Source organism: Lytechinus variegatus, chromosome 2, assembly GCF_018143015.1.
Source record: "Lytechinus variegatus isolate NC3 chromosome 2, Lvar_3.0, whole genome shotgun sequence".
Classification (NCBI taxonomy): Eukaryota; Metazoa; Echinodermata; class Echinoidea; order Temnopleuroida; family Toxopneustidae; genus Lytechinus; species Lytechinus variegatus.
In genome coordinates, this window is record NC_054741.1 from 71,180,304 (window position 1) to 71,193,765 (window position 13,462).

Sequence of the window (13,462 nt, forward strand, 5' to 3'; positions counted from 1 at the left end):
AGTAGTAACAGCATATGGAAGTGTTTTGGGATAGAGAGAGGGAGCTAGGGGAGGATTAAAAGTAACCAGACTTTCAATTTTTCCTGTACGCCAATTCAACACTTCCTTCATTCCCCTCCTCGGTTATACATAAACTTTGAAGTATACCTTTATACCTATAAGTACTTGTATGCTGTAACTTTGATCAATGATTAGTTGAAAACGTAGGCTATAAAAATATTGTTACTACAGTTGTTAGTTGGAACATGGTTGATCTATTTTTCTTGTATACACGTGTCTCCCTCCCATGTAATTTTTTTTCCTGATTTGGCGAAAGAAATAAAATATGTAATTTCAATAGAACAGAGAAATGGTTGTATTTCTACAAAAATATCAATTTGATTTTTGCCGTAATTGGCTATTTATTTATAATTACAATAAACTAATTTATGAAGTATGGCCATATCACAATCTTCTGTTATTTTTGTATTGTCTTTCACTATTTTTTTAAATCTGTAAATACTATTTGTATGAGCTTAACTAGATGTTTGATTTAATAAAATTACATTATACTTGGATCATAAATTTATATACAAAACTTTAGTTAAGATTCTACTGTTGATAAGGACATTGCATATAATTACACAAATAATGATGATGATAACATGGGCCATAAAATGTGTTTGGGGGAGGGGGGTATCCCCTCCCTACCAATCTTAACATTTTTCTGAACCCTCTGGATAATCTTTCCAATAGACCAGTTCGTAATTACTTCATGGGCAATTTTGGTCAAATGACCTTTCATTTCTTTCATCATGATAGGCAAATTTCAAAGCAAGATATTACGTAAGCTTGCCTTACATAGCAGGATGAAGGAATTGAATAGACCAGGTGACCAGAATAGCACACCAATGAACACTTAATGAAGGTATTTGTTGCATTCCTACTTTGAATGCATATCTTAGCATGTTGCACAATGTACTTGACAAACTGTGAAATACTAGTCGTTCGTGGAAGCATTGTTGTTTTTTGTGGATGTAAATGAAAACAATTCAAAAGAATATATGAATAATCAAGACATCAAAGTTGGTGCTTATCTCATTAGATTTTAAAGCACCATGTCACTTTAGTGCAAATGACCTTCTTCTGATCATGCGTAGAATCTTTTGATCATGCGCAGAAAGGAACTACGAACTGGCTTATAGCAGAAGAATAAATAGAAGCATTTATCATATTTGAAAATCTCTCTCTTTATTTCCTTGGATAAAAGAGTACTATAATCACTACATTTACTGCACCTTGGTTGAGTGGGGCAACAATGCTTGCCAAATATGGTAGGATTCAAACCTCATACTTGAATTGGTATGGAAATGCCTTGAAACCATTATGTATTACAAATTGGGTGCCTTCAGGTAGGGTGTTGTGTTGGTGCAGAAATTAGTGCATGCTTTCATATTGGCGTTTATAGTGTTAAAGAGAGTGATTGAAGGTGCTTAAGTGAGCTAAACAAAAGTATAGATTTAGGAAGTTCAATGACGATCAAATCATTGATGGCTCAGTTCTGTGTGAGGCAAATCCCAACACCAGCCTCATTTTAGAAGTGTTAGTTTTACGACAACACCATACATGTACCTGAAGTAACTCAACAATATGCAGTTGAGGTATATTCTTTTATCTACTTTGCTGTAATTGGCTGTCGGGACAGAAAAGAAACACACCAAAGCAAAGCATTGCAAACAAGATTCATGTATTTTATTTCCATTAAAATTTCAAAGAACACTTTGCAATAGATGTAAAAGTCCCATATATACTTTCTCCATAAGTCGATGCATTTGAAAAAAATGGTACAATTGTTTAAACCTATAAGAACAATATACAAGAAATCTGCAAATTCTGTTATCTTAAACACATTTGCAATTAACCTGCTACGGCATCTACATGTAGCAGCTAACAAGTAATTTACATATATTTTTTTAAAATAAATTAAATATCAAGGACAAGTCTCTTCAACATAAATACAATGGGATAAATTAGTTTTCTCTTTAAATAAACTCCCACAGAAATATAAATCTTGTGCACCAATGCAAATTATATGAAGAAGAAGGGAATCAGGGTTGCTTTCCTAGAATATCACAATAGTGCAGCATCAGATTAATTTCAATACAATTATGGTTAATATTTAGGAAGATAATTATAGGTGAAATTTATGTATTCTACAACTATATTATGAAGTGAAAATACAAATAATTTTCACAATACACCTTTTTTTAGTTTGCATTGTTGAATGTACAGTTTCAAGGCTACTTTTTTAATCAGATAGCATCTATCTGCCCTGGAATCAACAAGGCAGTCAACTGTGTTTTGCTCTTAAGATTAAATATCAAACTGTTTCTTTGCCCTCCAAATACCAGTTGGTTCCTCAAATGTGTAATGGTGCCTGCAGTGATTAACCAGGTTGACCAGGCTGTAGGAGAATTCCTGGTTACAATGTTTTTGCAGCTACAAAATAGTTAGACAGGATCATGAAGGTCTGGGGGGGTGAAGTATTCTTGTTTCTGACAACATATTTTTCTTCAAAGAAGACACCAAACATGTATGTAAATACTAGCATTATATAGGCTGGAATGCCTGCATTGTATTTATCATACTTACACACAGTGAAAAAAAAGTGTTGAAAACGTCAAAGGCATCTTACTATTTGGCAAGCCATGAGATTATACATGTAAATAACATCTGGGTACATGTTCTTGTACTTTTCCAATAAAACTGATACAAACACTTAAAAAAACTACTTAACAATCAAATGAAACAAATGAATAACAACAATTTTTATATCTTAAAGTGGAAGAATCAGTTAAAGATGACAAGAAACTTGGAGAATACAGATATTTTGAAACCATTGTACCTGATAGTGTACTGTGATGGAAAATCACACATCATATCGCGGAAAAGAAAATCCATGGAGAAACAAAATTATTAAACAAAAACTTGCGATTCTCATTGATTGATTATAAAACAAGAAACAAGCTTTTGTAATTCATGAAATGATGAAAGCTGTGTTCTTTCCTTTTACATGATATTCTTCAATCATACATGTACATCATAAAGAGAATTACAAAACTGCAAAATAATGATCTTATCTGAAACTTGGCCTTTCCTTTATGTTGTGAAAAGCACTTATAAATTGTTTTAATAAATGAAAACTCAATTAACAAGAACCTTGTTCAAAGCAATTCAAGAAAAATTGAGCATGAAAACAAAATAAATAGCAGATTTCAAAGCATAATAATTATGAGTTAGTTTTGGTATATCATATAAAGTATAGGCACACTTTTTTATTCCATGAGATATATCAGACAAAGAAATGTCCTAGAAAAACTATGACAAAAACAACATAAGTGAGGCATTATGAAATAATAGAACTTTCTCTCTTGAACCCATTGAAAACAAACAAATCAAGTATGGGATTATTAACTATTCTGACAGTAATTTTTAAGCCAGAGTAACAAATGATTAATGCAAATTGACAGGAGAGCATATCATCTACTCATCGTCAATATTTGACGACCATTCATTAAAGAAGATCTTGGACATTTGGGAGTAATTTGGAAAAGTGTTATGTGTGACTGATTTATCAAATTCCATTTGCCTAGTAAGAATTGAACATTCCTATAAAATACAGTAAACAACATAAAGAAGCTTGTTAGTAAAGTGATTTAGTAACTTTGTAAAGATTTTGATTTCATCATGATATACTAGAAAATATATTCAATTCGATAAGTGAGTATTAGAAGTTAGGAACAAGATTTTTTTAATTACACCATTTTCACATTATCTATGACTGAATGACCTTACAGAAGTATATTGTAGCATAACACTCCAAGATTATGACGGAAAGAACAATGTAAATACACTTGGGATTTATTTTTTGTAAGCCAATGTTAGTGATATTTAAAAACACTTGTTTTCTGGGCTTTGTTTTTACACCCTACCAGAGATACAGACAGTGCTTGTACAAGGCCTTGACACTCAGTGGGACCTGGTAACACAAAGACTTGTGATTGATCCCATGACACTCAACTACGGAAAGCCAGTGACACAATTATTTAGAATGCATCTATGTTCAGTTGTTCACTCAAAATATACTCTAAAACTGGATACCCACATGTATTAGTATTTTGTTGTGAGAGTTTCTGACTCAACACTTATATTTCTGACTTCTAACTCAAAACAAAACGGTGAAGAATTTGTATGTTTTGACCAATGAAACCTCTCGTTTTTAACGTTTTAGCACTAAAACATTAAAAATAAGGTTTCATTGGTCAAAACATACAAATTGTTGAACAAATTAGAAAGCAACTGTATCTCCCAGATGAAGTACGAAACCCGTCGCTTTCCATAGTTGAGACTTTCTTTTTTTTTTCCTTCTACAATATACCATACCTCTACAACAATGTACACAGAGACAAGAAAACACCAAATTGTGGTCAAAACAACTTGATTGCTTTAGTAATCATACTACACAGTTTGAGAGACTGTTAAGCGTAAAGAAGAGAAACAAAACCCATATTCACATAAAAATATCTCGGTCATCCCATACACAAATTTTGCATCTACATAATCTGTGCTATAAATAATTTTACAATTTTGTAAACACTATATTTACAACTTGATACAAATGTATATTTAGAATTATATCTCTTTAATAATAATATTTCATTTCAATTTCAAGATTTTAACTAAAAACATAAAGAATAGACATTACACTCATTCGATGTAACTTTGGATAATTTCAATAAGAAAATATTTTCACAGATAGAGGTGCATACAATACTACAAACAAGTACAAACAAAATTCAAGCATGAATAATGATGAAAACACAGCAAGCATGGAAACAAGCAATAATGAGAAACATGATGAAACACATGATCAATCACATGATATGCAAAGCTCATAGAATTTTTCAAAAAAAATCTCTAAATAAATGAAATTTTTGAAGGGATTTAAACACATTCACATAACAATGCCAAATTTATAAAGAGAGCATTGTTAGCTTTCAAAAGGGAGTCTTTGAGTACTGGATAAGGCAATACTAGCTCAAGTACTGACACACTATTTCTTTTTATGAAGTGTTTGTGGATTTTTCTTGTCCAACACAACACTTTCTATCCATTAGAGGGCAAATTTAAAAAAATTCTTACTCAAACTTCTTGAGATCAGTTTGTAAGTTAGCCAAATTTAAGTAAAGCTTTATGAAAATGCCAATGGGGAGTATTCCCAACATACAAAAATGGAAACACGTGTCATTAAATGCATATCGCACAGAGCCATACAGGTAAAACCAATTGCTATTTCTGGAATATAACCCTCACAGCAATCAATGTTTCTCCATGATATAACACAACAGACCGATTTGAAATCCCAAAGATATTTATTGACCAGTTAAACAAGTATGGGTATGAGGGCACACACCTACTTGTAATTTCTAGAGGTACATGTATACTCCTAGTAGAAAGCTTTCTTCTGTAAGCAAGCATTTTTATTTTCAAGGTCTTGGATTAAAATACAAAAAAGTTCATAAATAAAGTTAACATACAATATCTACACAGTCTCTTGGACTATGTGGAGATAATTATTGCAAAGAGGTGCATAAAAGTCTTGTGATATTTCCTCAATACCACATAATGCCACCAACAGTAGCTTCTAATACTGATTAACTTACAGCATCATGCTTTTTATATACAAAAGAGGACGGTTGAGCAACAAAAGTGCTTCAAAATCTCAATATTCTCAGTATACAAGTTTCATTGTACATAAAAGGCCAAAAAAGATTTTTGGTAAAATAGTATGAAGCATTCTAGTCACAATTACATTGTAAATCTTGGATAAACATTTTAAATAATGAGATAAGGATGATTTACAGCATTTGCACGGCCATTTATCTGTTGAAAAGCTTTCAAAGGAGCAATATCCTGTAACAGATATGGTGATATTAGGCATGTTTGAGAATTGAAAGTCAACTGATCATGGTATGTATTTTCCTATTAGACCTCATGGCAGCATCCCCAATGCTTGCCAAACCAGGCATATTTTGCTTGCACTAAAGCAGGTCAATGGTAAAGCTAGATCACATTTGGAATAAAATGATCCTCATCAGATGCTTCCTTATAATAAGTCAGCAAATATTTGATTTATTTTCTGACTTTGTTTACCTTGGATTCCCTTTCAAAACTTTTCCTTCCAAAACTGCTTTGAAAGCTTCCTTGTTTCTTATGGAAAATAATGACATGAAAATTAAATTTCTCTTCATAACTTTTCTCATGATGCATCACGTTAAATATGGGGCTGTTGATTTTATTCATTCACAGTAATTCTTTTAGAGGTTCAACGATGGACCAAGGTCTAATTTGGCAAATCATAAACCACTTCAGGACCTAGACTTTAATGTCAGTCCTAGAACTCTAACGCATCCTCCTTATTAACTTCCTCCATTTTCCAGGACAATTCAATATCAACTGGACACTGCTAATTTTCTAACAAACCATATTCTTTACACCACGAGCTCATCTATATCATATGCAAGTGACTGCAGACAGCTCGCACTAAGGAAACACGGCTCATTTTTCTCAAAGAAAATACAAGGAAACCTGTACAAAAATGTGCCTGTGTATGTCCAGTATTCTCTATGCAATACGAAAAAGAGGAACCAATGACAGCTTAAGTCCTTGTATTATACGAACAGCAGGTTTCTTTTGTTATATTTTAAATAAAAAGGTATATTTTCTTTACTTCAGAATGCCTCCATTTAGTAAGATCCCAACACATTTAAGCATATTACAGAGCTGCTAACTCCCAGGCATTACAATGTGAGACAGATCAATACCAAATGCTTTCTACAATACCTCTCTGCATATTCAAACCTCTAATGGACACACTCCCTTACTATCTAAGACATTACCCTATGCAAGTGCGCTTATTAAGTTCTCCATAGCAAGTATGTTCAAAAGTATAGCTGACACCACACACTGCCACAAGATCCACCAGTAATTCATGGCTAAGACCTGAGCAAGGCGATGCTGGTTTGTCTTTTCTTACATGATGCAACCCGACATAACCATTCATATTGAGAGGAATCAACTTTATGCACATCCATCGCTGAACACCATCTCTTGATATTAGACAGCAACCTCCACTTGAATTTGTCATATGATGACGATGATATGAGAAGCATCTCAGACCCACTGCCTGAGGACGCATGCCATAGTGCCAACTCCAGGACAAGAATTCACCACTGTTCTCCATGTTCCAGCAGACATGAAAAGGAAAGTACTGATCAAGGGTTAGAATGAGTTCTTTGCCATCCAGATGATCCACTGAGAGCCCTAGTATGTCTGCTCGTCATCGCAGTTCTCTGTCCAATGGCCGAAAACTGGAGATTCAATGAGAGATACAGGAAGGGGCGGGGGGGGGGGGGTGGAAAGATGGAACCATAAGGACAACAGAAGAGAAACAGAACATAACAATAGATGTGAGGAGAGAGAGAACAGCAGAGAGGGGATACAATGTAACATACATGTCGGTAAGGTGAAGTAGAAGAAATGGAGATAAAGGACAAAGAATTTGAGAGAGAAAGAAATGGAAAAACACAATGATGGACATGGCAGGAGGGTGGAGAGACAAGAAAAGAGAGAAAGGTGGAGAGATTAAGATAATAAAAATATGAATTCTTCATAACAACTGCCATCAAGACATTTTTGTTAAGTACACACTACATCAATAAAATATTAAATCACCAATACTAGTCAATGTTCTACCTAAGAAAATCTTTTTCTAATTCACCTCCTATTGCCTGAAATCACTAAATTGTAACTACAGTTCGCTTAATAGCACAGGAAAATTGTGTAGAATCATTTTGGAATTTCATGACAAACTAGAAGACTAATTTTTCCTGATACCTACAAAGCAATGAAGAGCATGAAGCACACTGAATTAGGGAAGTATGATATTGCATTTTAGGGAATGTGGTTATCACCAACATATAAGGTGAATCATAAAAAAAGGGCTTCAAACAAAACTACAATATTTGCGCATACTACGGACCAGTAGGGGAATTAGTCAAGTCTCCAGAAATTGGTAAATTTTCAATTTTATGACCTTTTCCTTCCCTGGTGAACTGGATCAGGGAAACTCTATGGGCTTCAATCACGAATGTCATCGCAAAATGAATTTGAGTACCTCCAGAATTTGCTCTAAAAAATCAAGCAAAACTTGAAAGATTATGTACTGATTACATGTACACTACATCTTGACAGATTTTACCACAAAGTATAATGCTTTGATTTCAACAGGTTATTGAGAGGTAAGAATTTATAAATAAGGGGGTTAAAGTGATCTTATACAATATCTCATTGTGATAAAATTGTAGAATTAACAGTTTGATTATAATACAAACATATTTCAAAGACAATATTTCATATATTTCTACAACTGCCTACTATTACATGTATATTAGTTTTGGATCAGCTTTTCACACAACATCATATCATCTCATCTTTCTTTTTTCAGGTAATGGACAGCAATCACATTCAGGTGCCTCAATGCTAATGCAGACATGCCTTTAGCAGCCTTTCAACAAGTCAGGGATATTTATGGATTACTGTTTAACATTCCTAAAAACACATGACACTTATACTGAAGAAGAGCACTATGTGTACTATTTGAGTGGATTGGTCTTTTTTTCAATCTTCTAGCTTTGAGTTCTATTGAAAATTCCTGTAAAAAATGACTTAGAAAGGAAAATGAAAGATGTTTACTTCCAAAATGGTTTAATTTTCATTTAATAAAAAAGACCCCAAAAGTTCCAGCAAATTTTGCTTCTGCCAATTCAGGTTGTAAATTAACCTATTTTCACTTTAAATGGGCTAGTAATGTGATAAAAATTCATGTGTTTTACATTATATATAACAGTCATACATGCACATATAATACAAACTCATTATAATAAAAATATTGTTCTGGTACCACAATAATCATTAAAGAATTATAAGAGGCCACTTCGATAAACTGTATAAACAAGTAAATGAGGAAGAAAATTGAAAAAACTTTGCAATTTCTGACAAAACTATTTGATATTTTGAACATGCGAACATCCCTCGTACACAACCAAGCAAAGAACCATTCCATTTCATTTATTTCATGCAGTGCTTACCTTCGCAAATGTCGCAGTACGGCCTCACTTCACTGCGACTGCCATGATACTGGCTGGCTGGCGGACTGTCTGAACTAGCCTGAAGAGGGCAGTCTTCAGTCTCGTGCAAGTCAAAGACATCGCAGATATCACAGAAGAGTCGAGGAGGCGGGCCGTGGGTGCTGGAGTCCATGCTAGATTGGGGGCAGGGAGAAAGAGGTGGGATTTAGTTGAAGGCATGCACTTCACACCGTGATGCTTGTATTCACACTTCAAAGACAATTCCAGCATGAAAAAACATGGCATGGGACTGGAGATATCTTTCATATTCTTTGGGATACAATATTGTCAAATCTTGATTGCTAGGAAATTTGTTGTATAAAAAACTATGGGGCCAACTGCTTTACATCATATCCAAAGGTTTTGCGATTCTGCCAATGAGCTACTGTGCCCTCTTTTTCTTTTTCCTTTTACAAGATTTTTTTTTACTTTAAGCTAATAATAACAGAGAGTTTAGTGACTATCTACAAAGCAGAACCACACACCCCATAAGAGAAAGATTTTTAAAATGGAACCAACTTACTCATTGTATTATCAACATGTCAAACATTTCATAACACTGCCATGACACACAGTCAAAATGCCTAAATGCAATTCTGAGAAATCATTTTCCCTAACATGCAGACACCATTCTTTTTCCCTTTACCACACATTTCATCACACACAAGCAAATTGTAAAGATGCATTGCTCAACAAATCATTAGCAGTCAGAAGAATATGTCCATATTCTCTCTCTTTAAAAAGAAAAGCAAGAAAACAGATGGTCATCCTTTATTGTTGTGATTCACACATTGGCAGGTGGTCAGAATGGACAGAAGTGATATGAGTGCAATTTGATTTCTGGCCAAGCACAAACAAACATCATGAGAAGATAAATAAAAACTTTGAAAGTACGTATTTAAAAACTTTTGAACAATACAAAGTACAATCAAACCTACTGACCACACCTCTGTAAGAATCACACGTCTATAAAGAGCAACCCGCCCACCCCTATCCCCCGATTCCTGAAAGCGAAGATTGTCATTTGAGTGTGTACTACAGAAAAAGTCTGCAAAGAGCACATGCTCATAAAGACCACTAATAAGAGCTCAAAATATGAATATGCACAATTAATATTTACTGACTGTAATATTTTTAACCTACCTGCCATAGACTTAAAATTTTGATATGTTAAATTGGTGACACAACATTGCTCCTGCGACATTTGCTCCGGTCTTAATATCTCAGAAGGCATAGGGGTAGAGTTAGGATTATAATAGAGTGTTTTGGTTCAGAATAATGGAAACATAATGATTAGGGTTTATTAAATTTTAGATGTTAGATTTTATGTTTAGCTAAAAGGGAATACTTTCCATTGGAGCAATTGTCGCTGGAGCAAATGACATGGAACTGTTAAAATGCCAGTGTCTCCTGTGAATGGTCTCTGTGCAGCATTGAACTTAAACAAACTATGATACCTTTAACATCCCAATATTTCTACATTAAACCAAAATGGCATTTTTTTTTTAAATTCAAGAATAGCAGGAAAACCTGAATAATTTTGTGATATTACTCACTCTACATCAAATCCTATATCTTCGTGATCTCCATTCATGTAGCTCGTCTCCATGGCTTCGAGTTTGGCACGTAGTTCATCATTCTTGCGCTGGAGGTCCACAATAACTGAGTTTAGGAATGTTACCTGTAGATTAAACACAAAGAATGATGTTTAGAGAACTCTTTTAAAATCCCATAAATTAAATGCAATTATCATCCCTACAATCAAAGCACAAAATAAAGCCAAAGATTTCAAATCATACACTAATCAAGTCTTCCAAAGTTTCACATATAAAGCGACTAAGAACCTAACTGGATCAACAAGTTACAGTTTCTTTCATGAACTACTGAAACATAAATAAAGTTCATGCACAAATTATATCAGCATATCTCAATCTGTGAAAAACAGAACTGCTTAGAGAGTTATTGTTACTCTGATAAAAAGTAATGAATTTATATTTTTTGAGATGTAAAGGTACATGGCCAATCATGCAAACAACATATGACTGAGAGCAACTATTACAGCTTGAAATAAAAGAGGAATCCTCACCTGTCCTTCTGCCATCTCCTTCTCTTCTTGAAGCTTGGCTACTGCTGGATCTCCTTGAAATATACAACAAATAATGCATGTAAATCCACAGCATCTGTTTTCAGTTGAGATGCTCTCATACTAGAGCAACTGTAAAATTATAATAGTCCAATGATGGTTATTCTGAGCCATGATGCCAAGAATGCTTCTTTTTTTGTGCAATGCTGTCAATCACTAATATTTAAAGGTCAAGTCCACCTCAGAAAAATGTTGATTTAAATCAATAGAGAAAAATCAGACAAGCACAATGCTGAAAATTTCATCAAAATCGGATGTAAAATAAGAAAGTTATGACATTTCAAAGTTTCGCTAATTTTCAACAAAATAGTTATATGAACGAGCCAGTTACATCCAAATGAGAGAGTCGATGACGTCACTCACTCACTATTTCTTGTTTGTTATTGTTTGAATTATACAATATTTCAATTTTTAGGAATTTGATGATTAGGACCTCATTGCCTGAAGCACGAAATGTTAAAATAATGGAATTCCACGTGTTCAGGGAGGAATGAAACTTCATTTCACATGACAATGACGAGAAAATAAAAATATTTCATATTTCATATAATAAAATACAAAAGAAATAGTGAGTGAGTGATGTCATCAACTCTCTCATTTGGATGTAACTGGCTCGTTCATATAACTATTTTGTTGAAAATAAGCGAAACTTTAAAATGCCATAACTTTCTTATTTTACATCCGATTTTGATGAAATTTTCATAGTTAGGCTTGTTGAATTTTTCTCTTTTTATTCAAATCAAGTTTTTGTTGGGGTGGACTTGTCCTTTAATATACAAGAGTATTGAGTTCAGCTTTCATTGACCATCATGAACTAACCATGGTACTTGTTCACATGTGAAAACAATTCAAACCACATTCAAATGGCACTTCATTGAAAGGGGTGGGGGATATTGCATAACAAAATAACTTGGTTTGGCAACTTGTGGTTGCATGGTAATCATTTTCCATGTGTTCAACAGACATTATGATGATGTTAATATGCATAATCCAGACATACTTTGTTCATGTCGAAAGATCTGATTGGACAATGATGCATACATTTAAATAGTTCTATGGTATTCTGTTGTGCGACAATGAAACTGGTAGAAAACATTTTTTTTTCTTTACATGTCATGAAGTAAATTTCCTGGGCATAATTTTTCCACCATAAAATATCTTATTCTACATTTTTTGGAGGGGTAAACCAAATATATGTGACATAGGACATTGATATTTTCAGAAATTGTATGAAACACAAGGTTATCATTACAAAAGAAATTACAAGCAAGTTGAAGAGAAAATTGAACATTTTACTGTATCAAAAATGTGCTAAGGTGTTCATACCTGATTATCAGCCTGAAAATTACACATTGATTTATAGGTATATTCAATCTTGCCAATTATACTTACCATCCATATCAACATCTATGTGTGTGGATGGTGTGCTCTGTGAGGAAACCAAGGCAGACTGAAGATCGCTCACTTGTTGTTGAAGACTAGCTTTATCTTTCTCAAGCTCACCGATGGTAGATTTATAGCTGCTAGCCAAGGCACTTTCACCCTGGTATTGGGCAATCTATTAGGATTAAATTCAAGACAATATATTCTCTCTCTTCCCTGTGACATTTGACATTAGAATGCCCTCACAGAACAACTCTCATAGGGTTGTTCTGAACCAAGAAACACATAGGTTTGTAATGGATAACAAATATGAAATAACACTGATTGGTTTCAGGACACTGTTTTTAACAAAAAGCACATGGTACATTGAATTTGATTGGCCATTGCCAGTTAGCAATTGATCACTAACGTTTTTGCTAAGTAGCCCTGCAGTGGAAATCTTACTATGACTAGAGATAGACTTGCAATATGCACATATCAGCACAAGCATAAATCTTTCACCTGTCATCATCCCCTCTGTACGCTCTATGGAGAAGATGTCAATCAATGTGATCTTAAGCTCTATTGTTGCACCCAATCTCATCATTTCTATCTCTATCTAAGTAAATCTGGCAAATTTGCCCTTTAATTCAAATGCCTATCAAAAGCATCTCAAAATTTTCTCTTTAATTAAAGAGATGAAGAGATCGAAGCCAACAATAAAACAGTT

At 33.8% G+C, this 13,462-nt stretch overlaps 1 protein-coding gene across 10 annotated transcripts in view; it reads right to left on the reverse strand.

Moving 5' to 3' along the window:
* Positions 1-2,558: 2,558 nt before the first annotated feature.
* Positions 2,559-13,462, reverse strand: part of LOC121408894 (CAP-Gly domain-containing linker protein 1-like) — an 87,208-nt gene continuing 76,304 nt past the window's right edge. For all 10 annotated transcript variants that reach the window (XM_041600593.1, XM_041600589.1, XM_041600597.1 and 7 more), the window contains 5 exons: positions 12,763-12,928; positions 11,314-11,366; positions 10,784-10,908; positions 9,189-9,361; positions 2,559-7,409 (listed from right to left, as the gene is read on the reverse strand). In XM_041600593.1, the coding sequence (XP_041456527.1) occupies positions 7,363-7,409; positions 9,189-9,361; positions 10,784-10,908; positions 11,314-11,366; positions 12,763-12,928 (564 nt within the window). In that variant the 3' untranslated portion in view covers positions 2,559-7,362. The remainder of the gene's footprint in view (positions 7,410-9,188; positions 9,362-10,783; positions 10,909-11,313; positions 11,367-12,762; positions 12,929-13,462) is intronic.